The sequence below is a fragment of the Poromitra crassiceps genome, assembly GCF_964638095.1.
Source record: "Poromitra crassiceps genome assembly, chromosome: 23".
Taxonomy (NCBI): domain Eukaryota; kingdom Metazoa; phylum Chordata; class Actinopteri; order Beryciformes; family Melamphaidae; genus Poromitra; species Poromitra crassiceps.
The window spans coordinates 23160144-23185931 of NC_139639.1; the positions used below are offsets into that span (position 1 = coordinate 23160144).

At 43.7% G+C, this 25788-nt stretch overlaps 2 protein-coding genes across 2 annotated transcripts in view; both read right to left on the bottom strand.

The window, feature by feature from the left end:
* Nucleotides 1-4020, bottom strand: part of olfm3b (olfactomedin 3b) — a gene marked incomplete at both ends in the record, with an annotated part of 15398 nt that extends 11378 nt beyond the window's left edge. Inside the window, one exon of the mRNA XM_083659347.1 lies at nt 3952-4020. Within this exon, the coding sequence (XP_083515473.1) occupies nt 3952-4020 (69 nt within the window). The remainder of the gene's footprint in view (nt 1-3951) is intronic.
* An 8090-nt stretch (nt 4021-12110) lies between these two features.
* Nucleotides 12111-25788, bottom strand: part of col11a1b (collagen, type XI, alpha 1b) — a 117200-nt gene continuing 103522 nt past the window's right edge. Inside the window, exons 53-67 of the mRNA XM_083659329.1 lie at nt 25628-25681; nt 25306-25359; nt 22553-22606; nt 20906-21013; nt 20571-20624; nt 19973-20026; nt 19218-19325; nt 18934-18987; nt 18803-18838; nt 18632-18685; nt 17670-17931; nt 15750-15862; nt 15089-15157; nt 14618-14851; nt 12111-13557 (exon numbers count right to left, since the gene is read on the bottom strand). Of these exons, the coding sequence (XP_083515455.1) occupies nt 13411-13557; nt 14618-14851; nt 15089-15157; nt 15750-15862; nt 17670-17931; nt 18632-18685; nt 18803-18838; nt 18934-18987; nt 19218-19325; nt 19973-20026; nt 20571-20624; nt 20906-21013; nt 22553-22606; nt 25306-25359; nt 25628-25681 (1455 nt within the window). The 3' untranslated portion in view covers nt 12111-13410. The remainder of the gene's footprint in view (nt 13558-14617; nt 14852-15088; nt 15158-15749; nt 15863-17669; nt 17932-18631; nt 18686-18802; nt 18839-18933; nt 18988-19217; nt 19326-19972; nt 20027-20570; nt 20625-20905; nt 21014-22552; nt 22607-25305; nt 25360-25627; nt 25682-25788) is intronic.

Here is a 25788-nt window from a genome sequence, read left to right on the forward strand (position 1 = left end):
TGATCCACGTTTTTGCTAGTCCCCATACAGTAAGTGGGAGAAAAACTTGATGCCTATCAGACAAACAAATTGTATTTCGACCAAGATGGAAGGCAAAATAAAGCATTTCAGTCATTGTTTACTGTCAGCATGGGAAATTAACGGCAGCCACCAGTCGAATGATGGTAAACTTTGACTATGGTGGTAAATGTCTCTACACTGGCAGCCACTCGGGCAGGCAGCCAACTGTTATTGGCCGGGTTGTTTTACATTCTAAAAATCAATCTGGCTGCTGAAATATATTGAAAATAACAGGTGAACTTTGGCATCGCTTTTGCAGCTGGTGGATAGAAACGTGAAGTTTATTGCCCTGTTTACAGTGCACGTATATACTCTCTCCTTACCCAATGCATCCCTGTCTGTGAGTCTGAACAGTTTAAAGAGCTTTTGGAATCAACCATGAAAGAGCGGGTCTCCTCTGAGCAGGCAAAGGAGTCATCCTCGTCCCCACAGACTCTTTTTTCCCCCTCTCTTCAGGTTAGCATCATAATATGTCACTTCATCCCGTTTGCAAGCATTTATTCTCTTCCTTGCACGTCTCTTTTATGTGATCGTTATCAGATCGCGGGGGAATTGTTACATGTATCATCAAAGCAGTATCGTCCTGACCGCACCCTTGCCTACCTTAATATTGGCTGGTGTATGCACCGTTTGTGATCTGGGGGAATGGAAGCTTATGCTACTGCTGCCCTCAAGTTTCTCCAGATGTGTACCAGACAAATGGCTCAAATGTAAAACGTATGGATGTTTTTACAAGTCCTTTGCATTGGTTTTTTGGTTTTTAATCTCAGCTGCACAACCATTTCAAGATGTTTCCCCCCCGAAAGAAATTGCATGTAAAGGTAAAGTCCCACTGATTGTCACACAATGTGTGAAATTTGTTCTCCGCATTTGACCCATCCCCTGGGGGAGCGGTGAGCAGCAGCAGCGCCGCGCTCAGGAATCATATGGTGATCTAACCCTCCAATTCCAACCCTTTGATGCTGAGTGCCAAGCAGGGAGGCGAATGGGTCCCATTTTCAAAGTCTTTGGTATGACTCGGCCGGGGATCGAACTCACAACCTCCCGGTCTCAGGGCGGACACTCAGACCACAAGGCCACTGAGCTGGTTGTGCACAGAACTCTGAAGCCCATGGTTAATAAGAGCTGCATAAAGAACAGAACCTCACTGAAAGGACGGGGAAGAGAGACAGTGCTTGCAGTAACCTTGGGGGGCAGCTGGATTTGCGCGAGATCATGAATGAATGAATGATGCCTTTATTGCAGACTTGTGGTCCATAGAAAAACAAACATACAACAATAAACATAAATAAAAACCAGTCCAAATGAACATGTTAGACAGGGCATTTGTGACATTTATAAATACAGGCTTTTAAGCCAATGTCTCCTAAGGCTAGAGGAGTATCTAGTGCAGCTCTTCACAGGGTTACTTATACTGACAATGATGCTATTCACAGACTCATCTAAGCGACACATGAATCTATGCATTAAGTTCCGAAGGACGGCCTGAAGAGTATTGACTCTTACAGCCACAAACATTTCACTCGCACTGCACCATCTAGGCCTTTTGAGTAAAATTCTCATGGCATCATTATAGGCTACTTGCAGTGATGAGATCTGCGATGTGAAAACAAACCATCTGGCAGCGTGAGGTTATGCTTGCAGGCCATGTGTGTTACAGTGTGGGGACGCATCGTGGCAGACGAGGAAATCATATGACTGACTGGGTCCCTTATTGGTGCGCCATGACTGTAGCTGGAATGTGCCTCTCTCTCATGGCATCATGACTGAATGGGATTAAAGAGGAGAGAAACAGCCTCAGATCTTCTCTTGGTTTCTGTGCTTTGAAAAGTTCCCAAGGAGAAGCCAGCGTCAAGAATCTGCTAAAATAGTCCCTCTCCCCTGCCTCTTGTGACACACATCCTGTCCCCTCTCCTCTGCCTCTTGTGACACACATCCTGTCCCCTCTCCTCTGTCTCTTGTGACACACATCCTGTCCCCTCTCCTCTGCCTCTTGTGACACACATCCTGTCCCCTCTCCTCTGCCTCTTGTGACACACATCCTGTCCCCTCTCCTCTGCCTCTTGTGACACACATCCTGTCCCCTCTCCTCTGCCTCTTGTGACACACATCCTGTCCCCTCTCCTCTGCCTCTTGTGACACACATCCTGTCCCCTCTCCTCTGTCTCTTGTGACACACATCCTGTCCCCTCTCCTCTGTCTCTTGTGACACACATCCTGTCCCCTCTCCTCTGCCTCTTGTGACACACATCCTGTCCCCTCTCCTCTGTCTCTTGTGACACACATCCTGTCCCCTCTCCTCTGCCTCTTGTGACACACATCCTGTCCCCTCTCATCTGTCTCTTGTGACACACATCCTGTCCCCTCTCCTCTGCCTCTTGTGACACACATCCTGTCCCCTCTCCTCTGTCTCTTGTGACACACATCCTGTCCCCTCTCCTCTGCCTCTCTTGTGACACACATCCTGTCCCCTCTCCTCTGCCTCTTGTGACACACATCCTGTCCCCTCTCCTCTGCCTCTCTTGTGACACACATCCTGTCCCCTCTCCTCTGTCTCTTGACACACATCCTGTCCCCTCTCCTCTGTCTCTTGTGTCTTGTGACACACATCCTGTCCCCTCTCCTCTGCCTCCTGTGGCACACATCCTGTCCCCTCTCCTCTGTCTCTTGTGACACACATCCTGTCCCCTCTCCTCTGCCTCTCTTGTGACACACATCCTGTCCCCTCTCCTCTGCCTCTTGTGACACACATCCTGTCCCCTCTCGTCACACTTCACAATTCCTCACATTAAGACCAATCTGCAGCTCGGCCAAGTCAGATGCACTCTCCATCCAGACTCTTTGTGAGGAACTCTGTTCGAGGAGTTTTTATCTCATTAGATTGTTCCAACAGCTGGTTCCTCTTTTGTTTTGGGGCCAACGCCTTAGACTTTCTGACTCAAGATAGAAAGGAATATCGCCTTTGCCTCCAACTGTCCCCAGTTTTTAGGGGGGGGATTAAATATTAATTCCGTGCAGCACTTCCAGTCATGGCAGGGTGCAGTAGCCTACAGGAGGGCACTGCATCACAATCAAGACACTGGCACTGGGATAGGAGTCTGCATGAGCGGGATGGATCTAATTGACTATATTATTCATGTCCAAATGGCTTGGTGATCTGCGAGCTGCTCACCCTAATTTACCATACTGGTCCCAAACTCACCACAATCTCCCAAGCTTAAATTGGCAGGATATAAAGCATGTGAAAACATTCTATGTTAAAGACATAGAGGGAGGAAGCATGAAACATCTGATATTTGTCTGTTAATCGATTAAGTCCAGGTCAATTTTATGCAGAATGTGTAGTTGCAATGTGTTTCGTGCAGCTCCTTCTATCTGGAAAGGGATTTTGACTTAATTCACCAGTGCGATATTTTTGTTCTTTTCTTCTTTTTTTACCACCAACACTTCAAATTATGTATTTCTATTTAAATTTTTGCATCATCTTTGCAAATGTTGCGTAGGTTTACTGCCAGTACTAGCTACTGTGTTCGCGCACGCTGTGTGTGTGTGTGTGTGTGTGTGTGTGTGTGTGTGTGTGTGTGTGTGTGTGTGTGTGCGTGCGTGCGTGCGTGCGTGCGCGTGCGTGCGTGCTAGAGGCAATGACAAAAGAAAATAGAGAAACATGCACTGAAATTGGACTTATAATCTAAGTTATTAATCATTCAGCAACCTTTCTGAAATTCTCCCCTCTATTAGAGTCATCATCACCATTTTTTTAAACTGAACTTCACAAAATTCACTTTATGCAGAACAGACAAAGTCGTGTTGAAGTTCTAGTGAGATGCTTATTTATTTTGATTTGATTTTTTATTTCGGATAATTATATGAAAGGCAGTCAAGGAAACTCACCACTGAAGGGCAGTATCCGAACAGGAGCAGAAACAACAACGGGTTCAGCACCACGGACAGCGACCTCATTCTGTTGGCTGCAAAAAAGAAAACACGCAAGTTTCCTCCGCCTCCTGTACGGGAAGATTTCACGCAAGTTTGCGCTGTCCGTGGGCTGTCGTGTCCGTGTCCGCTGCGCGCTGGTCAGACCCCTGGCTCTCTGACGAGGCTGCATCCACACTCAGCCCCGTTACGCATGCCATGTGGGCAGGCAGGCAGGCAGGCAGTGGGGGAACCTCGTCACTGCAAGGAGCAAAAGTTTGTGGGCAGCAGCGGTGAAAAGCTGCGTTAGGGAGGGAGCCGTCTTCACGGATATGACATCACCCAGCTGCCCGTTAATTAATCCAACTCGTCTGAGGAGAAGCTGACAAAAGTTCCAGCCAGGGCTGGTGGGCAGGTATTCAACAGCAGAGAACAGAAAACAAACACGAAGCATGCAGATTAGCTGTTGCTGCGTTCGTGTGCAAGCGCAGAGATGGGGAGAGAGAAAGAGAGAGAGGGGGGGAGAGAGAGAGAGAGAGAGAGAGAGGGAGAGAGAGGGGGAGAGAGAGAGAGAGAGAGGGAGAGAGAGAGAGGGCGAGAGAGAGAGAGAGAGAAGGAGGGGAGAGAGAGAGAGAGAGGGACAGAGAGAGAGGGAGAGAGAGAGGAGGGGGGAGAGAAAGATAGTGAGGGAGAACGAGAGGGAGAGGGAGAGCAAGAGAGAGAGAAACACCACATGTTCAAGCCATGACATACTCATTGCTATGATACTTCCTCTGGTCAATGTTTATTCTAAAGCCAGTCAAATCATTTCAGGCACTGAATGATAGTGTTTTAGTGTTTTAGTGTTGTTGTTGTTGTTTTTTTACACATTATATATTTGGTATTTACACAACCATTTGGGGGGGGGGTTACCTTTAAAAAAGAAAACAAAAACAAAAAGCTTAGAGACAATCTTGCCTGCGTTGCATTAAAATGAATATGGGCCAGTGGTGTAAAGTGGGGGGCCAATGTCAAGGAACTCTGCTTTCATTTGGATGTCAATACACCTCTAAAGTTTTGTGACTGCATCTTGCACGGTTTTGACGCTATTGCGTTGACAAAATAGACAGATGTAACAGATGTCATTTGCCCATTATATAATTACACTATATATGTTATTTATTTGTTGTTTCAAGTAATATACCTGTCAGTTTCGTCTATCTCCACCTCTGTTGTCATGTAATTGTCCCACCTCGCCTCTTGTAGTGTTGCTCCTCCTTCCCAGTGCATCTAAACTTCCTGATACCCTCACCTCTTCCTCTTACTATATTTCCTGGTGGAAGAGGTGGGTGTTGTTATCCTCTGTAATATATCGCATTCCATCCTATCATTTCTGATCATTCCTGTTTATATTTTTGTTAGTCTTACCTTTGTAAAGTATGGATGCACCTGTTACTTCATATATGTCCATGTTTTGACCACTGTGTGAATGTAGTTTGACGAGTGGAATGTCCCTGTTTTCATGTGCAGGATTGTGGTGGGGAAAGGAATTGCAGAGTGGAGAATAATTGTTTTCATTTTGTTTCTGTCAGGTATGTTTACTGTGTTTTGTTTCACGTTAAGTTTTGCACACTACTGTTGTTCGAATTCAATGTCAGCGCTCTTACTATATTTCCTGGTGGAAGAGGATTGTGGTGGGGAAAGGAATTGCAGAGTGGAGAATAATTGTTTTCATTTTGTTTCTGTCAGAATCAACAGCCTCTGTCTGACTTGAAGATATCCCGGTTGTTGGGTCCGATCATTAAAACACAACACAACGCAGAAGTCCACCGGTCACACTTGGTGCCGTGACCCGGATATGTTCCTTCTGATGCTCATTTGCTCGGACGCGTGAGGCGACAGGTGGCAGAGGGGCAAACAGCAATTTGTCCGTCGGGTGGTATAGCCCCGTCCTGAACACTTTCTTTGCTGTTTGTCTGTTCTCCTTCTCCTTCCCCCGTGCCTTGGGTCCTTTGCGCTCCTTCTTCTGGGCTGCCTCTCTTTCTGAATCGCTGCTGTCCACGAGGCGCCGCACATATCTGGGCTCTTGGCTTGGGGTGTGTTTCACATGTCTGGGCTCTTGGCTTGGGGTGTGTTTCACCGACGGTTTTCTGCTGCTGTCATCCTGGGGTTTTGAGGGTGCTCCTCGAGTACGGTCTCTCTTGCGATGCAGCGTAGGGCCTTTGGCGTTGACGAGTGTCTTTAGTTTCTGGAAGACATCTTTTTGTCGGGACGCCTGGGTGAGTCCCTGCAGTTGCTCATCAAGCGCCTTTATCTGTTGTTTTATTTTTCTTGTCAATTTACCCATGCACATTGTTTGGCCTGAGTGTGTGGGGTGTATAAGGCACCTCACTTTGTCTGTGGAGTATTGTGAGATCTTGCTAGGCGCCAAGCTGGACTCTCATCCTCTTATCCTTTAAATAGGAAGCTCATGTTGCTGTTTGATTACACTTGTTGTGTTTTCTTTGTGGCCAGTGTGTTTGTGTATGTGGGTTGTTGTACATTCCAGATATTAGTGTAATTCTAGGGGGGTGAGTGTAACAGATGTCATTTGCCCATTATATAATTACACTATATATGTTATTTATTTGTTGTTTCAAGTAATATACCTGTCAGTTTCGTCTATCTCCACCTCTGTTGTCATGTAATTGTCCCACCTCGCCTCTTGTAGTGTTGCTCCTCCTTCCCAGTGCCTCTAAACTTCCTGATACCCTCACCTCTTCCTCTTACTATATTTCCTGGTGGAAGAGGTGGGTGTTGTTATCCTCTGTAATATATCGCATTCCATCCTATCATTTCTGATCATTCCTGTTTATATTTTTGTTAGTCTTACCTTTGTAAAGTATGGATGCACCTGTTACTTCATATATGTCCATGTTTTGACCACTGTGTGAATGTAGTTTGACGAGTGGAATCCCACTCACTGAATGTCCGGGTATGTCCCTGTTTTCATGTACAGGATTGTGGTGGGGAAAGGAATTGCAGAGTGGAGAATAATTGTTTTCATTTTGTTTCTATCAGGTATGTTTACTGTGTTTTGTTTCACGTTAAGTTTTGCACACGTACTGTTGTTCGAATTCAATGTCTGTGCTCTTACTATATTTCCTGGTGGAAGAGGATTGTGGTGGGGAAAGGAATTGCAGAGTGGAGAATAATTGTTTTCATTTTGTTTCTGTCAGAATAAACAGCCTCTGTCTGACAAGATATCCCGGTTGTTGGGTCCGATCATTAAAACACAACACAACGCAGAAGTCCACCGGTCACACAGATATAAAGCCATCTTTAGTTTTAATGTGTTTTTTTCTTTTTATCTTTATACAGGGGGAGTCTCACTGAGAGCAATGCTCTCTTTTTCAGGAGTGCCCTGTTCACATTCACACACAAGGTCATACTGTACCTGGAAGCTGACCAGTACAACCACAGTGTGATCTGCTGGCCACTGAGCAGCTCCACTCGGAACAGTTGGAGTTAAAGGCCTTGCTCAAGGGCACCTCAGTGGTGCTAATGAGGGAGGGGCAAGCGCTGCTTTTTCACTTTCATCACCCAGATTTATCCTGCCGGTCCCGGGGATTGAACCGATGACCTTCTTGTGACAAGCTCACATCTCTAACCTTTAGGCCACCACTGCTCTAACGGTTGTTGTGTACTGTAATAATAGCTGTTGCCACTTTCTTCAGATGGTGGTTATCTCATTTAGGAACAGAGCTAGATACTGTGTAACATATTATCCCCCCATGTGTGAAACCTTCACTTGAGAGCTTGACTTCAGCCAGAGCCACAGCTGCTGTACTTTGATTGCCTTCTAGTCCCCCCGAAAACACACAGACACGCACGCACACACACACACACACACACACCTGAGTCTGGGCTGTTCACAAGCTAGGGCAAGGCCCTGACTGCAGGAGTCACCTTCACCTGGTGGGAAGTTCTGGCACCTTCTTACTCCAACCAGCGTTTGCCTTTTTAAAGCAGAGCAGACAAGCCTGTTCAAGTTTGTCTTTTATTTATTCAGATATAGTGGAGAAAGCAGCAAAGGATACAGAGGAGAAGTTGACCCTGTCAATGTGAATGGCTGTCAAGTTTAAATGGGGGACATGAGGAGCAGCGGTGTGGTGTCTCCAAGGCCCCCATCCAGCACAGCAGGCAGCAGGATGGGGGTGAGGTGGGCACGGCAGGCAGCAGGGTGGAGGTGGGCACTGCTGTTGGAGCGCTTCCCGTTGAAACCGTTTGAACAAGAAATACTTGAACTCAAGGAGTGTGTTTGACTGGAGACAGAAGTTTTCTTGGCGCACTTGAAGAAAGGCTTTTTGTCAGCCTAAGCCATGACCTACATTGCTGATGAGATCCTCTCCAGCAATTACAATGGCTCCTGCACTTGCTTTGTGGCACGATGAACAAGTACAAGTTGATGTTGACACGTGATGAGCGCAGGTTTATCCTTTGCGATTTAAATATGCTTTCGAAATCACCCCAAAGAATATGTTTAATGAAATAGACTATTGAAAGATGTTAATGTCGCAGACACAGCAGATTTATTGGTGTCTTGCACCAAAAAAAAACACAAATCAACAGAGAACACAAGTAATTATCTATACAGAATAGCTACAAAGGAGACAGTGTTGCTCAGACTGCAGATTTTTTTTAGCTTCCTTTATTCGGATAAGTGTTGTGCTGAGTACACATGCTCTTCTTCAGCTCTTCTGCTACTTCCTCAGGGACCTCAGTTCAGTCTTCTATCCCTGGTCAGTAAGCAGCTCGACTGAAGCAGTTGGAGGTTAAGTGCCTTGGTCGAGAGCAGCTCGATGATAGTTAACTACCCAGACTTCAGAAGCAGCGATCTGCCAGCCTGCTTCTGAAACCTAAAAGAAATAAAATGTGTATTTTTCCTAAAGTTTAGGAAAAAGAGACTTTTCCTTCTGTACAGCATGTCACGAAAACCAGAGCCAGTCCTTCACTGATACATTTCATTTCACCCAGCCAGAGCCTTTTCTCAACGCCTGTGTTTTGACGGGATCCTGCTCTATTTGTGAAGACAATCTTAAGAGAACCTGAACAAATAGATAGACTAACAGGGATCACAATTGTTTTAAAAAGAAGACCAAAAGTGACAATTTAACATAGACAATGGCCCAAAAATGTAATTGGGCATTGATTATTTAAAAATTTCAATGCAGTGGAGATTCCCTGCCTACCAACACGAGGGTCGCAGGTTCAAGAGAATGAATGAATGAATGAATGTGAGTCTGTTTCCTAAAGTTGAGGAGAAAGACACTTTTCATTCAGTGGAGTTACACAGACATGGTAGGGTGGTTTGCAAGGACATCGTTACTGGCTGTACTGACTTGGAGCTTGCAGGCTGGATCACTGAGATAGCACTGCTGCTGCTTCACAACAAGGCGGCTCTGGGTTCGAGCCTCGGCCCGGCCCCTTTGTGTGTGAAGTAGTTTGATTGTTCTCTCCTCCTTTGCGTGGATGGCTCCAGCTTCCTCCCACGTCCCAAACACATGGACGTCAGACTCAGCAGATTCTGGAGGCGCTAAATTGTCTGTATAGCTTTGAATGTGATTGTCTATCTGTGTTAGTCCTGTGATGGGGCCGCCCATGACCCTTGAAAGGATTACGTGGGTAGGGAGAATGTAAGAATAGCAGAGTGGAATTTAGCAAAAGGAAAGGAGAGATCAAGGAGTAAAAAATTATACACTTGACTGAAACGTTCACATCCACAGGCGCAGTCATCGCCTCTCATCCTTTCCTTTGTATATTTTTCTTCCACTCTCCTTGTTTTGATTCAGCAGTTTCAGGTAACCTTGCTCACCTTACAGCAAAAACTCAGTGTTCTGCCAAAAAGAGAGACAAAAACAGGTGGCATCTCTATTGACTAACACACAAAAAACAATAACCACAGTTTTGATCATAGACCATCAGCGCTCGCCAAACTGTCAGGCACACTCAATGATTACTCATCATCCTCACCATATAGCACGATGACAGTGGGTGTGTTCGTAAATCCACTCTGACGCTCTACACTGAAATGAGAGCGCAACGGTGCGGTACATTACAACGGCGCTCCCAATTTACGAACAGTCCAGTGTGCGCTCTGGGCGCTCAGAGTGCTATTACCGAACGCACCCAGTAGCCTATTCATGTTTTAGTGAGTACAGAGATCTATGAACAGATATAATGTCTCACAGCATGTCTTTTGGAATGCACACAGGCTCACCATTCTAAACAGACCTTACAAAAGTCACATTGTTTTTCTCTGTTAGGCTACAACAACATAGCTTTGTTATGATTATTGTGTGCTTGCCATTGGAAATAATTAAGTAATTTATTCTGTCAACAGTATTCCAGGAGTGATTAATGAATGAAATGCATCACAATATTCCTTGTGATGCATTTGAAAGAAAGTCTTGTATTAAATCAAATTTGGCTTAAAAAGTGAAATCTGCAGATCATTAGATTCATTATAATAATATTGAGCACTGAGTAGAGATTAAAATTCTATATATATTTTTTTATTATTCTTTAGTGTTTTAAAGTCACATTGTCGACATTATCGACCTCTATCAGCAACCAGTAGGACTTGCAACAACACGGGTAGAACTTGTCTCCTCCTACACAAGTCTGGCACAGAGACGAGGCTTTTTAGCCTTTGTTGTAGTAGTAATTGTTGTATATACAGTAAAGTGCCTTGAAATTCCAGTGGGTGGGAATGTTTTTCTACCCAAACAAGAGTACAATCTGTCATTGGTAATGGTCAACACAGCCATATGGAAATTACTTAATGTCCATTTACAGTAAGATGTTTTCTTTCTAAAGTAGTTTTAAGGATGGACTCACTTGTCTTTATTTTTTGAGTCATGCTTCCAAAGTAACTGTTTTTTTAAAACAGGAAGACATGCAAGAACAGTCCAGATGGATGCTTTCGTTGTTGTTGCAGGTTTAGAGTGATGGAACATTATATCACTGTTCTGTAACATATTCTTCAATCTGTATCCCGTGATTTATATGCTTCATTATCAACAGTGCAACCTGTTCCTTCATACCCGTCACTGCTAAAATAACAAACTGGAAGAAAATATAATTACTCTCAATTTGCATTTGCTGTAGACACTTCACCAACACAGACAAAAGCTCTGCATGGTATGCAAACAGACTGGATTAAGTGGTGAATCATAGTTCCTGCAATAGCCCAAAACTAAATTCTATAATTTCCCCTTAAAATAAAGGAAACCAAGAAAAACATGACACATCAAGAAGCACACGCCAATGCTATGTATGTCTTTGATAGAGATAAAAAATAATAATAATAATAATAATGGCGCTCCTCTGGAATGACACAGATGTTGTTCTGTATTACAATAGGAAAAAAGTGATGGTTTTGGTCATATCTATGCTTTTATTTAAACTGAATTCCATTCATAGGTAGCACAATTCTTATGACTCCCAATCAAAGGCCCAACAACAGTGTAAAGGGAGGGCCGGCAGACTTGGAGGTGTTAAGAGGACTGGCAAACAGGAGACTGTTTGTGGTTTGAGAGAACCCAGTGGTGCAGTTAGCCTCAGACACCTGAAACAGCCTGGGGATTATTGTTCTCATCCAGTGCCTGCACACATGTCTGAACATGCAAAGCTGCAGCAAGTATCAATAAATAATCATTGTGCGATAGTGTGTTTCTGTTCCCAGTTCCCTCATTGTGATTTAAATGAATTATAGCACCATCTTTAAGTGAATGCAAACCATTGCAATGTGCATTTGGCAAGGCACCATACATTTATTTCAGTTTTACATAGGTTGTAAACATACTGTCGTTACACAGGTTTGAAAGCGGTTCTGAAGTCTTTGCTATTATAGCCGCAAGCTAGGAGGCGGAGATGCACAGATCTTGATCAAAGTCAAATCTGAGTCAGAGAAAGACAGTGGGAGAGATTAGACTGCCCGGGCTGAGGACCACTCGTTAGATTCAATCACATGCACCCAAACACTCGTTACCACTAATCCTCCTAATCTTAAATTAATATGGTGAAGGAAAGCAATAAGTAGCATAGAAGCACAAAAAGAGTACTGTCTGAGTAATTGTTTCTGCACACAGGTAGCCAGCAATAGACATTCAACCCAACATTGTTCAGAATCCAGTTTTAATATTTTTTGAATTAACCATCCAAAGCACATGAAAACATTTCCTCATTGTTACAAAAGAAAACTCACTATCGACAGGGACGGTTTGTGCATTTATATTACAAACTGGACCGATTGAACTACACAAAATGTTTTTCTTCCTTTGTGGAAAAGATTTTCCATCCACATATATAAACTTAATTGTATAATCAAGATATATACATGGCTGAACATCCAATATTTCAACATTTCTTTTGGAGCAATTGAGGTATACCATCTGAAAGAAAAACGTCTGTCTGGTAAAATAAGCCTTCTCTTATTGATTTAATACTTTAATTCAAGCAGTCAAATATTTATATTACTATTTCATTTTTTTAAACTATGGCTGAATTTGTTAATGGGCATGCAAAGTATGTTAAAACATGCGCCATTTCTGATAACATTAGTTTTGAGGTGTTGTGTTCCAGTTTTGTTTGTTCTTCAAGGGGTCAAATAATGAAATGTATATTATTTACAAAGGAACTTTTCATACTTACAAACTGTGGAGCTTTTGTCACATTGATGTATATCATGAACGTTTTCAAAAGACAACATAATATTTCTTACCAAATTATTTTTAACAGACATTTCAAACAAATATATTTATTGCAAATTGATTTCTATATAGTTTATCAAACATTTATTCTAACCTTAAGAGCTGGGGCACATGCACGTTTTGAAAGTGGATTCGGAAAGGAACAGTATTGTACAAAATAATAATAATTACAGTTTTATCAAAAAGCACTTTTTGTAGCACCTTGGGTGTTTTGTGGTTCTGCACAAACACACCTCTGTGGTTGTATTCAGAGCAGCACCTGCAGCATCCAGAGAGGGAGGCTTGGTGGGAGGGGAGGGGAGGGGCAAGGGGGGGGGCGGGGCTTGGGGTGAGTGGATCCTCTCTCTGGTGCTAAAAGCGCGCCACTGTCCGCCACGGCATCAAATGTCCTTTTCCTGATGTCACTCCCATTACTAACTTAAAGTCATGTGATTCTGGCCCTACAAGGGCGAGGAGTAGTTTCCCCTATTCAAAGCTTCCATGACGGGGTCGGGGGCGGGGGGGCACTCTTCTTCTTCTCCGGGCTTGAGTGGATCTTCTTGGTAACAAAGAAGAACACAGGTTTGGTTCCGCCAGGAGAGAAGGCTTGTCAGAAGGTTGTCAGATGATCTCAGCGTGTGGGTGTTAATATGTGCCCGCTCTGACCCTGTCCTTCGGCGGGGATGGGGGGGGCGGGGGAGTGGGGGGGAGGAGGAAGGGGGCGTGTCTAGCCGAGGAAACAGACGGGGCCAACCTCGAAGCCAAACCTCTGGTTGGGGTCCCCAAAGTCATTCAACATGACGTCGATGATGGGCACCTGGTCGATGCGCGGGGTGTTGATCTCCATCACCGTCTTAGAGTAGCCTGACTTCAGCTGCGGGAAGGGGGTGGGGGGGGGGGGGGGTATGAGTAAGTTTGCGTCAGTATGGCAATCACAGTCTCACAGACAGTGGAGATGTTAAGCTACATGCATTTTACTGTACATTTTATTTGTATAAGTCTAAAGAACAATGTTTTGAAAGAACGAACAGAGGGACAAGTATGCTCCACTGTACTCTAATCTTATTCTCGGTTCACATTATTCATTCTCCTGTATTTGAGAAAAAACCTAAACTCCACTCCATAAAACAAGACTGTCATCATCAACATTACTATATTAATGAGCAAGCATCATATAAGTCCACTGAGGCAGAATCAATAACTGCCTATACTTTGCTTAGCCAAGATCTAATTAGGCTTGGCCCTTGATGCTGCTAGACTGCGTTCACACAGTGGTAGTAATACAGTACAACTGACTTCACTTGATTGTGTTCTTGCTCGTTCTATTTACAGTACATTTCATTATGTTTGTCTATGCAACAACTGGTGTAGTAAAGTAACGTATTACTGTAATCACATTACTTTTTCCTGTAAGCGATCATCAAGCAAAGCACGATTATTCCAATTTCAATAATCACATTACAGTTACTGATCTAACAGACAGACAGGTTTGTTGCGTTACATTCTGTATTCTTTCTAACAACTTTAATGGCCCAATAAAGATCCCCATTGTCTTCTGCTGCCTTCAAGTCATGTTGGAAATATCGTCATTTGCGAGTAGTAGAGTGCAAATGAACGAGCCAACAAAGAGCCAGATACAACTCAAACATTCAGAATTGAATGCTGTAGGCTCTATCTTGATTAAAAACTGTAAAAGATTCACTGCCTGTCATTACTTAGACTACTTCTGCTGGTAATGTGGGCTTAGGTCTGCAATATTTATTGACCCAATGAATGCAAGTAAGTCTTTAGGTCGCTTTAGGTCGTACATGTAATGCAAAAGTAATGAGCATTGTCACCAATTGTACTTTTCTAGGGGAGTAATAAGTAAAGTAAATCATTTCTTTTAAGACAAGTAAGGAGTAATGTGTGACAGTTAAACAGTGTGTGCCTACCGAGCAGCCGTCCGACAGGGCCTTGATGAAGGGATTATTGTCGTAGGACATCTCCTCATCGTTTGAGCCCAGGAAGCGCAGCGCCTTGTCATAGTTGTCGGCCTTGGCGTCGTACCAGGCCACAGACTGGTGGCAGATGTAGGTGAAGTTCTGCCGCGCCGAGGAGCTCAGCAGCTTCAGGAAGGTCATCTGCACCGTGTTGAGGGTGCTTTCTGCCGCGTCCACATAGTTCAGCTGAGGGACACATGGAGAGAAGGAGAGGAGGAGGGAGAGATGTATGGAGGGATGTATGACATAAGGCGGTAGAAGAGGAAAGAGAGAGCGAGTGGGAAGACCTTACTAGCTGAGACAAAGTGTCTGGTAAACTACCGGAATTGAAAAACGTATTTAAAAGGGATGTGAATGTCTTATCTAGTGAGAGGGAATACAAAAAAAGGAGAGAAAATAGAAAGGCAGCTTGGGTTGACTTACAATTTTGCCACGTTTAAATTCACTGAACCATGATCCTGGAGCCTCCTTGGGCCAGTTGGATATTCTAACCTGTTAAGTAAAGAACAAACAAATAATCAAATTAATGACAAAAATATGACTTATAAGCAAAATTGCAGTACTGTAGTTTGTGTGCAGACTTTGGTTGGTCGCAAATAATTCTTAGTGTTTATTTAAACCTCCTTTAATTACCACATGGGTGGGGTTTACTGCATAGTGTGCATACCTTTAAATATGTTCCTATGAGGCAAACCCCACCCATTTGTTACCAGGTTAAATTCCCATGATCTGAATGATCTGCCATTACTTTTACTTTTACCTGGAAAACCCCAAACCTCATGATGCACTATAGTAGTAAGCATAAATATTAATTTCTAACCAATATAAACATCAGATTTCTGAACAATCCTGCCTGTCCTCCACACTCCTCCAATCAACCAATATAAAATGTCTTTCCCTGACTTATATTCGATCGGTTTCTTTAGACTTTTGATTGATCGCTCACTACATTATGAATATAAAGCAAAGATGCTTTTTCATGCGGTCTTTGAGGCAAAAGCTAAGAATTATTTTGCAATTACCACTTGATCCAGGACTGGTAATACTGAATGTTACTGTAACATAGCCACTGCCCATTACTTACTCCTGTGGATTTCTTATCTGGGTAGAGGCAGGTTTCTCCTCCTGCGGTGAAGTTACAGTACACCTTGATGGCATCTCCTATGCATCCCTGGTTTGGATCAATCCAGTATTCACCTGGGAGGGAAGCACACGCATGAGATTGAAGGCAGTGATTACCTGCATTGACTTGGTCTTGATGCTGTGTGTTTTTGTCTAAAGTTGATTTAAAAGAAAAAGGAGACGCCTGGACCCTACAGTAGGTCATCATCGATTATTTCTCCTCTTCTTCACTGCTCTTTTTTCTCTTGTCCAAAGTCGACAACATCTTGGACAAGATCGCTCATCCGTTTCACAATATGTCTCCACACATGAGTTATTTCAGCAATAGGTTTCCACTTGGCAGAATGTCTACAGGGAGGTTCAGGCTGTTGTTTGTTCCTGCTGAGGCGAGGCTTTGGATTGAAGACAGTTATATCCGATCCATCTTACTGTATTTTATCACTAATATTATTTACTGTGTTTCTGTGAGCAGGTTTCTAACTGCACTCTGTGCATTGTAGCGCATCACTTGTGTTTCACTGATAACATTTCCTGCATGGACCATTGGCAGGTTACAGTATTGTCCACTCCACTGTTTGTTTCGGAGCCTATTGGATGCTCAGCCGAGGGGATCCCTCTTTGACCTGGCCCGCCCGAGCTTTCTTTTATTTCCTAATAAAGTTTTCTTGGTCTTCTCCTTGCAATTGTGTGTCTTGTGCTTTGTTCTGCTTCCTTGTGTTTGTCTTATATTACTCTGTTCGACGATTTTTTTCCTTCTGATTTCCCCCCCATTTTCTCCCCAATTGTACTTGGCCAATTTCCCCCCTGTTGCCCTGGTCACTGCTCCACCCTCTGCCAATCTGGGGAGAGCCGTAGACTAGCACCATGCCTCCTCCGGAGGATCACGCTATTGCTATTCCCAACAGTTCCCTTCCGCCCCGAACAGGCGCCCCCGACTGACGCGGGGGCGCTAGTGCCCACACAACAACTACTAATACGATCACAGCAACGCTACACCAAATTCTACTAGACAGATGCTGCGTCCTAAATGTGAATCATCAATATTACAGTTTTCCCCCAAACTTATACAAACACAAAGAATGGAACTATGCACAAAATTCCGAAAACGTGACGCTCATGTATCAACAGCATGACTACAAACTGCTAAACTCTAAGCACAATTACATTGTTCTCACTCAAATATCATTTTAATCATTTTTTTTTGCAAAACTCTAAACACAAATTGCTTCATTTAGCACACTTTGTTCACCTGGAAAACGCTGGCCTTCAAAATGCATCACCCTGATTACCAATTGGTCTCACTCAGGTCTCACCTGTGCAAACTCAATTGGAAAAACACCTCATGTGCCAAGAGTATAAACGAGGCCTCAGGTGACTTTATTCAGTCAGCTGAACATTTTGTATTGCAGTAACAAATATTTTCTTTATCTTTTTGTATCTGTGCACTGATTTATCCTTACATCCCCAGAAAGTCCAAACATGTTTCTCATTGTACTGAGTTTTGCTAAAGTAGGTACTGTAAGATTGGTGTTGCATCAAATATGCTATTTTGGGACAAAAAAAAATACTATGAACACTATTTTGTTGGTAGTGTTTTACACACTAGTGTATATTTGATGTTGTAAGACATAAACATATAATAGCTGTGTGGATTGTTATGGTGGAAAGAATCAGTCTTGAGAAGAGATGACATGGTTTTGAGTGCCGTGTGTTATTTTGCAAGAGATTTGTGGAGTTTTGACAAAGTGGTTAACTCTTTTCAGTTTTGTGTGTAGAGTTTTGGGAAATTGAGCCACAGTTTCAGGAAATGTGTTTAAACGTTTGGGAAAAACGGTAAAATGAACAAAACCCTCCCTCCCCACCCCAGCCCACTCCATCCTACCGTCTGGGAAGTCAGGCTGGCTGAGGTGCAGGTCATTGCAGGTCCTGGCAGGGTTGTCCTGTGTGCCCATGGGGAACTTCATGCGCTCAATGTCCTGTTTGAGGTTGTTGAGGGACCCGAAGACGTCCTCCATTCCCTCCATACCCATGGCGTCCATGCCGTAGTCGGCCAAGGGCTCGTCTGCCTGCATCTCAGCATGCCGCCTGGTCTTCCTGGCTGCCTGCTGGATGGGCAGTGACTGGATGATGTCACCGGGGGGACCCTGTAGCACAGAGGAGAAAGATCATAGCCAGAGTACGTCAAGTTTATTTGCATATAAGCCTCATTCACAAGCATGTCTCAGAGGACTTCCGAGTAATGTGTCTTGCTAAATCAAGCCAAGCACAGTCAATAAACAGAATTGAACAACTTATATAAAACTAAAAAAAACAAGCATAGAAGAGAAGAGAAGAGAGGAGGGGAAGAGAAGAGAGAGGAGAGAGTGGAGAGAAGTGGAGATAAGAAGACACAGACAGTAACTTTAACCTGAACTACCTAGCGACCATGTCACCTAGCTAATCGACATCCTAACCTAGCCTATCCTGTAGGTTATCTTTATGAACATGCATTTATCAAGGGGTATTTCTGCATTCCAGACAACTCAGAGGTCGAGCTTGGAGGCTGACCAGCGAGACTACCCAACACACAACAGCGTTGTGCACCTGAATGCTTGGAGGTCGCAAACCGGAAAATCCAACCTCCGAGTCGTCTGGAGCGCAGCAGTAAGGGCGTTCTGCAGTAGTCCAATATAACTGTACTCTACTGGGCATTCAAAGTCTTGCTCAGTGGCATGATGACAGTACAGTACTTCTCTAACCTGTTAACGCATCTTTAGAGCATCCTTAGTGCATTTCTGAGCCTAAGGCTTGGGCAGACATCTGGATCTACCCAGATTTAAACAGGAAGTTGAACAGTTAACTTACAGGGGGTCCAGGTGGTCCAATCAATCCAGTGTCTCCCTTTTGACCCGCTGAACCCTGAAGGGAACACAAGCGTTGTGAGCCCAATTAATGTCAGAGGGAACGCAGTCCAACAAGACACAAGACACATGTTGGTAAATACACAATATGACGAGGGAGAAGACCAGAACTTACGCTTGATCCCTTGGATCCCTTGGATCCTGAGGGGCCCTGAAGATAAGGCAAAATGAAGAGAGATGAACAACAGTCGTGATATGAGAGAATGGAAAAATATATTTGTTCATTTGACAGGAAGAGGAACTTACAGGAATACCAGGAGGACCAGGAGGACCGAGAGGGCCGTGAGAGCCACCGATACCCTGACAGACAGAAGACACCGATCAGGATACAATGACTGGAGGTCTCATTTAACATTTAACATTGGACGGAAGAGTTTGTCCAACTTGTCTTATGTACTATGACTTCATACAACTTTTAACATATATCTATCCAGGATCACTATTTTATTTAGTCAGTGTAGTTATGTTTATGGAGAGCGTAACAACATGAGAAAGCATAATATTCTTCTTAGACACAGAGGTTGACTTACAGGATCACCCTTGCCACCACCAGTACCCTGAGGTCCAGGCAAACCTCTGTCTCCCTTTTCTCCGGCCTCACCAGGGGGTCCAATCAGACCAATCAAACCTGGATGACCCTGGGAGGAAAAAAAAGAACAAAAAGAAAGACAAAAACAGACAAACAAAATTATAGACTAAAAACAATATTTATACTCATTGCCCATTTGTCAGAAAGATAATTTCACATCTAACAAAGTTTACTTAATTCATAATGTCCATTCATTAGCCACATGACTGTTAAAGAAAATGAAAGTGCTTATTCAAAGTGAAACTCATATGCAAATCCATCTGTAAGTTTATGAACAATGTCTGGCCAGAGGACCAGAGTTCTGTCTTAGTTCTGCATATAAATAATTAATTAGTGTGTTTATAGTGGTTGTCATATTTAACAATAGTGGTCTGCCTCGGCACCTGCAGCCAGACTAGAGTTATGGCCATCTGCTTCTATCCCATTTGACTACTGCATGCTGGCATTAAACCAATGACCATTACAAAGATGATATTATCGGGGACTGGGATATACATATTCATTCACTGCACTAAATCACTTTGTGACAAGTCCATAGAGTGAAACCTATCTTCATCTCAGTGGGAGAATGTGAACAAAGCGATAGAGGCCCTAGATGTTTGCTTACTTTAGGGGGTTTCAGATAAGCGGCATACAAGCAGATATGAGGAATACACAATGAAGCAATTTGAGATTAGCATCTTAATAATGTCTTGCCTTCTCTCCCTTGGAGCCAGAGTCACCTTTCATACCAGGAAGACCAGGGGGTCCCTGTGGAGAAGAAGAATCAGTTAGTCAAGCACAGCTGTCCGTGAAATGAATTAGAACTCTCTATTACACAGTGACAGCCTTAGCAGAAGAGCCTATCCTGTACCTGGATCTGTCCTGCGTAGGCACGGCAGCAACTGCTGAACAATACTGTCTTGAATGTTATCACAAACAAACCTGGTATATTGTAGCACAAAACTCTTTTCTTTCAGATGAATGCGCAGCAACATTGTCAAATCAACAGTTGCAGTGTTTTTACATCAGCAAGATGGCGAAGGTGAGGCGGAGAAGCTTTTTCGGTTCTTGCTACAAAACCTCTCACCTCAGCGACTTGCCGCAAATCGGTTATACGAATGCTAGGCAAAGGTTCACATAAAAATGGCCAACGCTCCTGCATCGTTAATTTGAATGGGAATGACTGCTATCCATTCAGGTTCTGTGAGTAGGATATATGCAGCACAACATGGGGAGACAACAACATCTGAGACAACTACATCTGTACAGTAGAGTAGATATGTTCAACTAGGGAGGACAGAAGGTCTCTTACTAGAGGTCCAGGAGGGCCATCTTGACCAGAAGAACCAGGAAGTCCTTGCTCGCCCTGAGAATAAACAAAGAGTTCACTTGCAAAATGTGAAAAAATAATGCCCACTCTTACAACATGACTGACAGCAAATATGGTAATTAGTGAAACGTTTTTTTTTTTATTACATTTCAGAAATACTGAATTATCTATTTGAGTAAATAATGCATTTTCTAAATGTATTCATAGCATGGTGGAACAGTACTCTGAACTAAGTACTTTTGTTTAAACCATAAGAGAGTGTCCCATGGCATAAAATACAAATATTCAGGGTTTTTCATCAACAAAATTCTACTCACAACGGGGCCAGGGATTCCACGCAGACCATCTGGACCAGCCTTCCCAGAGGGTCCCTGAGGTCCGACTGGTCCAGTTTTGCCAACTGGCCCCTCGGCTCCAGATTCTCCCTGTAAAAAAGAGACAATTACAATAAATGTAATATTCTTAACCGACCTTTCGTGGTAGTACACACAGCGCCAATACACTAGCGGACACTCGCTGGTGTCCTTTTGCAATGTATGCAAAGTCTCGTAGTCTCTACATTTGTGTTAGCATGGATGGTATGTCAATATGTGTCTGCTGCACCAGTGACAACATGACCTTTACGGTACTTGGGAATGAAAGTGATCCAGATTCCAGAAGTCACAGTGTTTTCATATTCTGCACCATCTGCCTTTATTCCAGAAGTCACAGTGTTTTCATATTCTGCACCATCTGCCTTCAGGGTGATTGGAGAAGCTTGGAGGACTTGCATGACCCTAACAGATCAATTGTTGCCCGATCTCGTCTACTGTCCTTGAAGAGTAACAGGGAGTTTGAATGTATTGAGGTTTCAGGGGTGTCATATCGGCGAGGATGATTGGATAAGGGGATTAAATTGTTCTGACAACCAATTAGGCCTGGATTTGACACTGAGGATCACCGCACAAGCACAGGCTTTCACTTGTCTCCATCAAATCAACTCTAATCCTTTACCTCAATGTGGATAGAATGTTCACTCTGTGTGTGTGTGTGTGTGTGTGTGTGTGTGTGTGTGTGTGTGTGTGTGTGTGTGTGTGTGTGTGCGTGTGTGTGCATGTGTGTGTGTGCGCGCGCGCATGCGCGCGCGTGTGTGTGTGCATGTGTGTAGAAGGGAAATGCGTGACGGGGAGTGAGCCAGCAAGAACAAAAGAAAGAGAGGAGTTGTTTGATTTTTGTCAGTCTGTGTGTGTGTGTGTGTGTGTGTGTGTGTGTGTGTGTGTGTGTGTGTGCCTTCCTTTGAAACAACTGATTTGAAGACAGATTTTTTTCATCAGGGCTGACATTCAAAATGTTTTTTTCTTCTTCCAATTTGAGTCTAGTCTGCTGTGTAATCATCAGGATTATTATGGGTTTTAACAAAGCAATCAAATCCACCAATAGCCTCAAGGAACCCCATCGCTTTTCCACTGAGACTAATTTGCTCATTTTCATCAATACACACTGCTATTACAATGCCTGTGCTAAGCACCTATACACCTGACTAGGGCGTAAGAGGGTTGAGTGGGCGTGGCTGTTTCGTTTAGATCAGTGGTTGTAAAAAAAAAAATCACATCAAGGACCCCTAAACTGACACAAATTAGACCACGGACCACGGACCACGGATGTGTTACTTATGGATGGAGTTATAGTGTAAATAAATTATTCATATTCTTTTCTGGAGACACCCTGGAACCCCCTCGAGGACCCTTGCGGGTCCCCAGACCCCACTTTGAGAACCACTGGTTTAGATGATCAAGTGGATGCCTAACACCACAGACATTTCACTGAATTTGGTCCACATCACCTCTAGGAGGCTAAATTCTGGCAGCCATTATCCAACCTTTTCTTTCCCTGATCACAGCACCGATCAGCTCGACACAGTTCAACAGTTTCATCTCAGGTTTAAGTCTCAGACTAATGTGGGCGTCAGACGGTTAGCGACTTACCTTGGATCCCTTTTCTCCTTGTCTGCCCTCTTGACCTGCTCGTCCAATCGGTCCCTGAGAGGAACAGGACAGAACATCAGTCACATGACAGCCTCATATTGTCAATTAATACATGCTGTATGTCACTCACTGTAACCAAGGAACGAATGAAGGAGCAAACAAAGAAGCTATCTAACTGACTAACTAACTAACTAACTAAGGCTCCCATAGCTCCAATACCCATGGCCAGGGTGGGAATTACATGGCCTCCGTTGCCCCTCCCTCTGGCTGTGATGCCCTGAGATCCTTAAGGCCACCTTGGCAGTGCCTTGCTACCAGCCTGCTACTGTCAGTTGCTTTAAAAGCATCAGTGGTCTCAGTTTAATGTAGCCTGCTCTATGCAAAGGATGTTTAATTGCCTCATTTTAAAACACATTTCAGAAAAATCACTCATCATGATGTCAATAGAACAATGGCCTTTGTGCCCTGGCATGTGGCCTTGTGCCCTAAAAACATATGCGACGCCGAAGGCCAAATGGCCTTGCCCCTAAAACGATGAAATTCCCACCCTGCCCATGGCTCTTCATGGCTAATTTTGCCTATGGAAGAAAAAGTACACAACATATCCTCTAGGGAAATGACACAATTATCCAACATTTGCTCACAAGGAGTAATTTGTACACACTAATTATTCAGCTGATGCATTCGCTGACCTTGAATAGTATAAAAAATGCAGGTCATTCAGGGTCAGGCAACATCAATGTAAGTAAATCGGCCTACATTCCTAACAGACACAACAGTATTTTCACCACATAGCCTCCGGGCAAAGCCTTGTAAGTGGGCTGTCGTTTGCCATTAGAAACCTATAATCTAATAGAACAAACAAAAGAGAGGCTGGTCCTCAATGTAGGTTATGGACATTGGCAAGTATACATGCATGAGAGTGTTAACACACGTGTGTGTGTGTGTGTGTGTGTGTGTGTGTGTGTGTGTGTGTGTGTGTGTGTGTGTGTGTGTGTGTGTGTGTGTGTGTGTGTGTGTGTGTGTGTGTGTGTGTGTGTGTGTTGGTGTGTGCATTTTTCGTTAATGTAACCAAACAGCCCCATGCATCAGTGACCACCGGACCGGAACCACTTTCGAAGAGATATTGGGGAAGAGGCTAACCTGGAATTAGCATAGAGAAGGATGAAGAAACCTCATATCACAAAGTCCATTAAAATGGACACGGAACTGGGCCCTAATTTGCTGCATGCGCAGCCTCTGTCGCCTGGATGCTAATGCTGAGCCTAAAAGTGCTTACTGAAGTTTTTTAAATGCACGATCAACCTCTCAAGCCTGTACTTAAAATCTGAGCCTCAGAACGGCATGGCAAACATGCAAATGAGCGTGCCTAATGCTTAACGAGGAAGTGTTTGAGTCGTTGTGAGGGAAACACCACCACTGTTAGAAAATGATTTGGCATTTTTTAAGTCAGTCGTTGCCATCTTCCTATTGATCCTCTTCTGCCCAAACAACCCAGAAAATCCACTCACAAGCTGAGCGATCATGATGAGAATGTGTATCAGCCTCAACCAGATGCTTCCTGTCTGACCAAGTATTTAGAAATCTCTGTGGTGAAACTACGATTAAGAGCTTTTCACCAAGCAGCTTCATCCAGTGATCCCTCTCGATTCATGATAGCAGGCAGAATAAGTCAGTGTCTATCACGCATCGCTAACGTTATGAGCTTAGCTGACAAGCAAGAAGAGTTGCATGCTATCTACTGTCTGTCGTTATGCAGTGACATTTTGAGGTAGCAGCAGAGTTAGGTGAGCTACAGTACAGCAGCTCTGCACCCTTGGCTGAGTTACTGAGGGGGAGTTAGACTTTATTGAGCATGAACTCTGCAGTATAACAAGAAATTTCCATAGCGAAGTACACAGAATTAACTTTAGATTTCAAAGCCCCTATTCTCACTAGCCATGTTGTGCCAGCCGTTCATTAGGGCGCATTAGCGTTGTGCTTTATTGCTCCCTATAAAACATTATTACTGTAAATGGAAGCGGTCGTAAAAACGCTCGGCCGGTGAAATGAAATCATCGGCGCTCCAGTCTGATATGGCTGAGAAGGCATCCAGTGCCAGAGCAGGAAGTGACAACTTCATTTCCTGACATAAGTAGCTAGTCCTACTGCTTCAACATCAGCTTCAACATCACTGCCAGTAGCTAGTCCTACTGCTTCAACATCACTGCCAGTCAAACTCACAATGGGTCAATATTCTCCTGCAGAACAATCTCTATCTCCAATTACTGTCTGCTCTGGACAGTCAAGCCAAGGACATCACTTCTCGTCTCTGTCTTTTATTGTATTTTTCTTCCATGCGCATGTACAGTGGCAGCAATCTTTCAGCTGCCAGCCGGCTGCCATGCCAAATAACTGAGCTCTGTTACACCATAGGGACATTGCTTTGGAGAAAATCGTGATATCTATATTGTTTATTATGAGGTTGAGTTGTGTTATGCTATGTCAAGTTAACTTTCTGTTTTATCTTTGTTCAATCTACCAAGGATCTTGGCTGGCAGGCAGCCGGCTGGCAGTCGAATGGCCTGAAGCCAACCCAAGATTGCTGAATCTGTATTATAGTAATGCAAAATTCACAATTACGGGAGGTAACTGAATTACTATACAGTCAGTAATAGCTCTGAGCTTGTGAGTGTTCTGAATGCAGAAATAGAGCACATCTCAAGAGATCAAGAGAAGAATCCTCTCATGCATCATTCTCGACTTGTACTCACCCGTTTGCCAGGAGGTCCCGGTACTCCAGCCTCACCAGATGGACCTGGAGGGCCCTAAATTAGAGTAGATAGAACTATTCAACTTAAATCCACTTCATAGCAAATTAGTTAATTGTTATGTATTGTTTGTTACCACTCCCCTCCCACACCACTGCTGTAAATGGGATCTATGTCAACTTGCCTGGTGTACATAGGATTTAAATTCATATACTGCCTTCAATATTGGATTCACAATGTTACTTATGGCTTATGACATTTTCCATGTGTTTACATGGTAGTTTCAATGCATTCAGACAGAGGGGGTCAATGACAGCAGACTCACAGGCTGACCGGCTTCTCCGTCATCTCCTTTGTCTCCTCCTAAACCATCAATACCCTAAGGAAAAAACAGAGGATAGATGACTCACATGGAATCGCACCATTCAGGTCATATCATAGACAGTGTGTGATGCTATTTGCAGATACAGTTTGGAGTTTATGTAT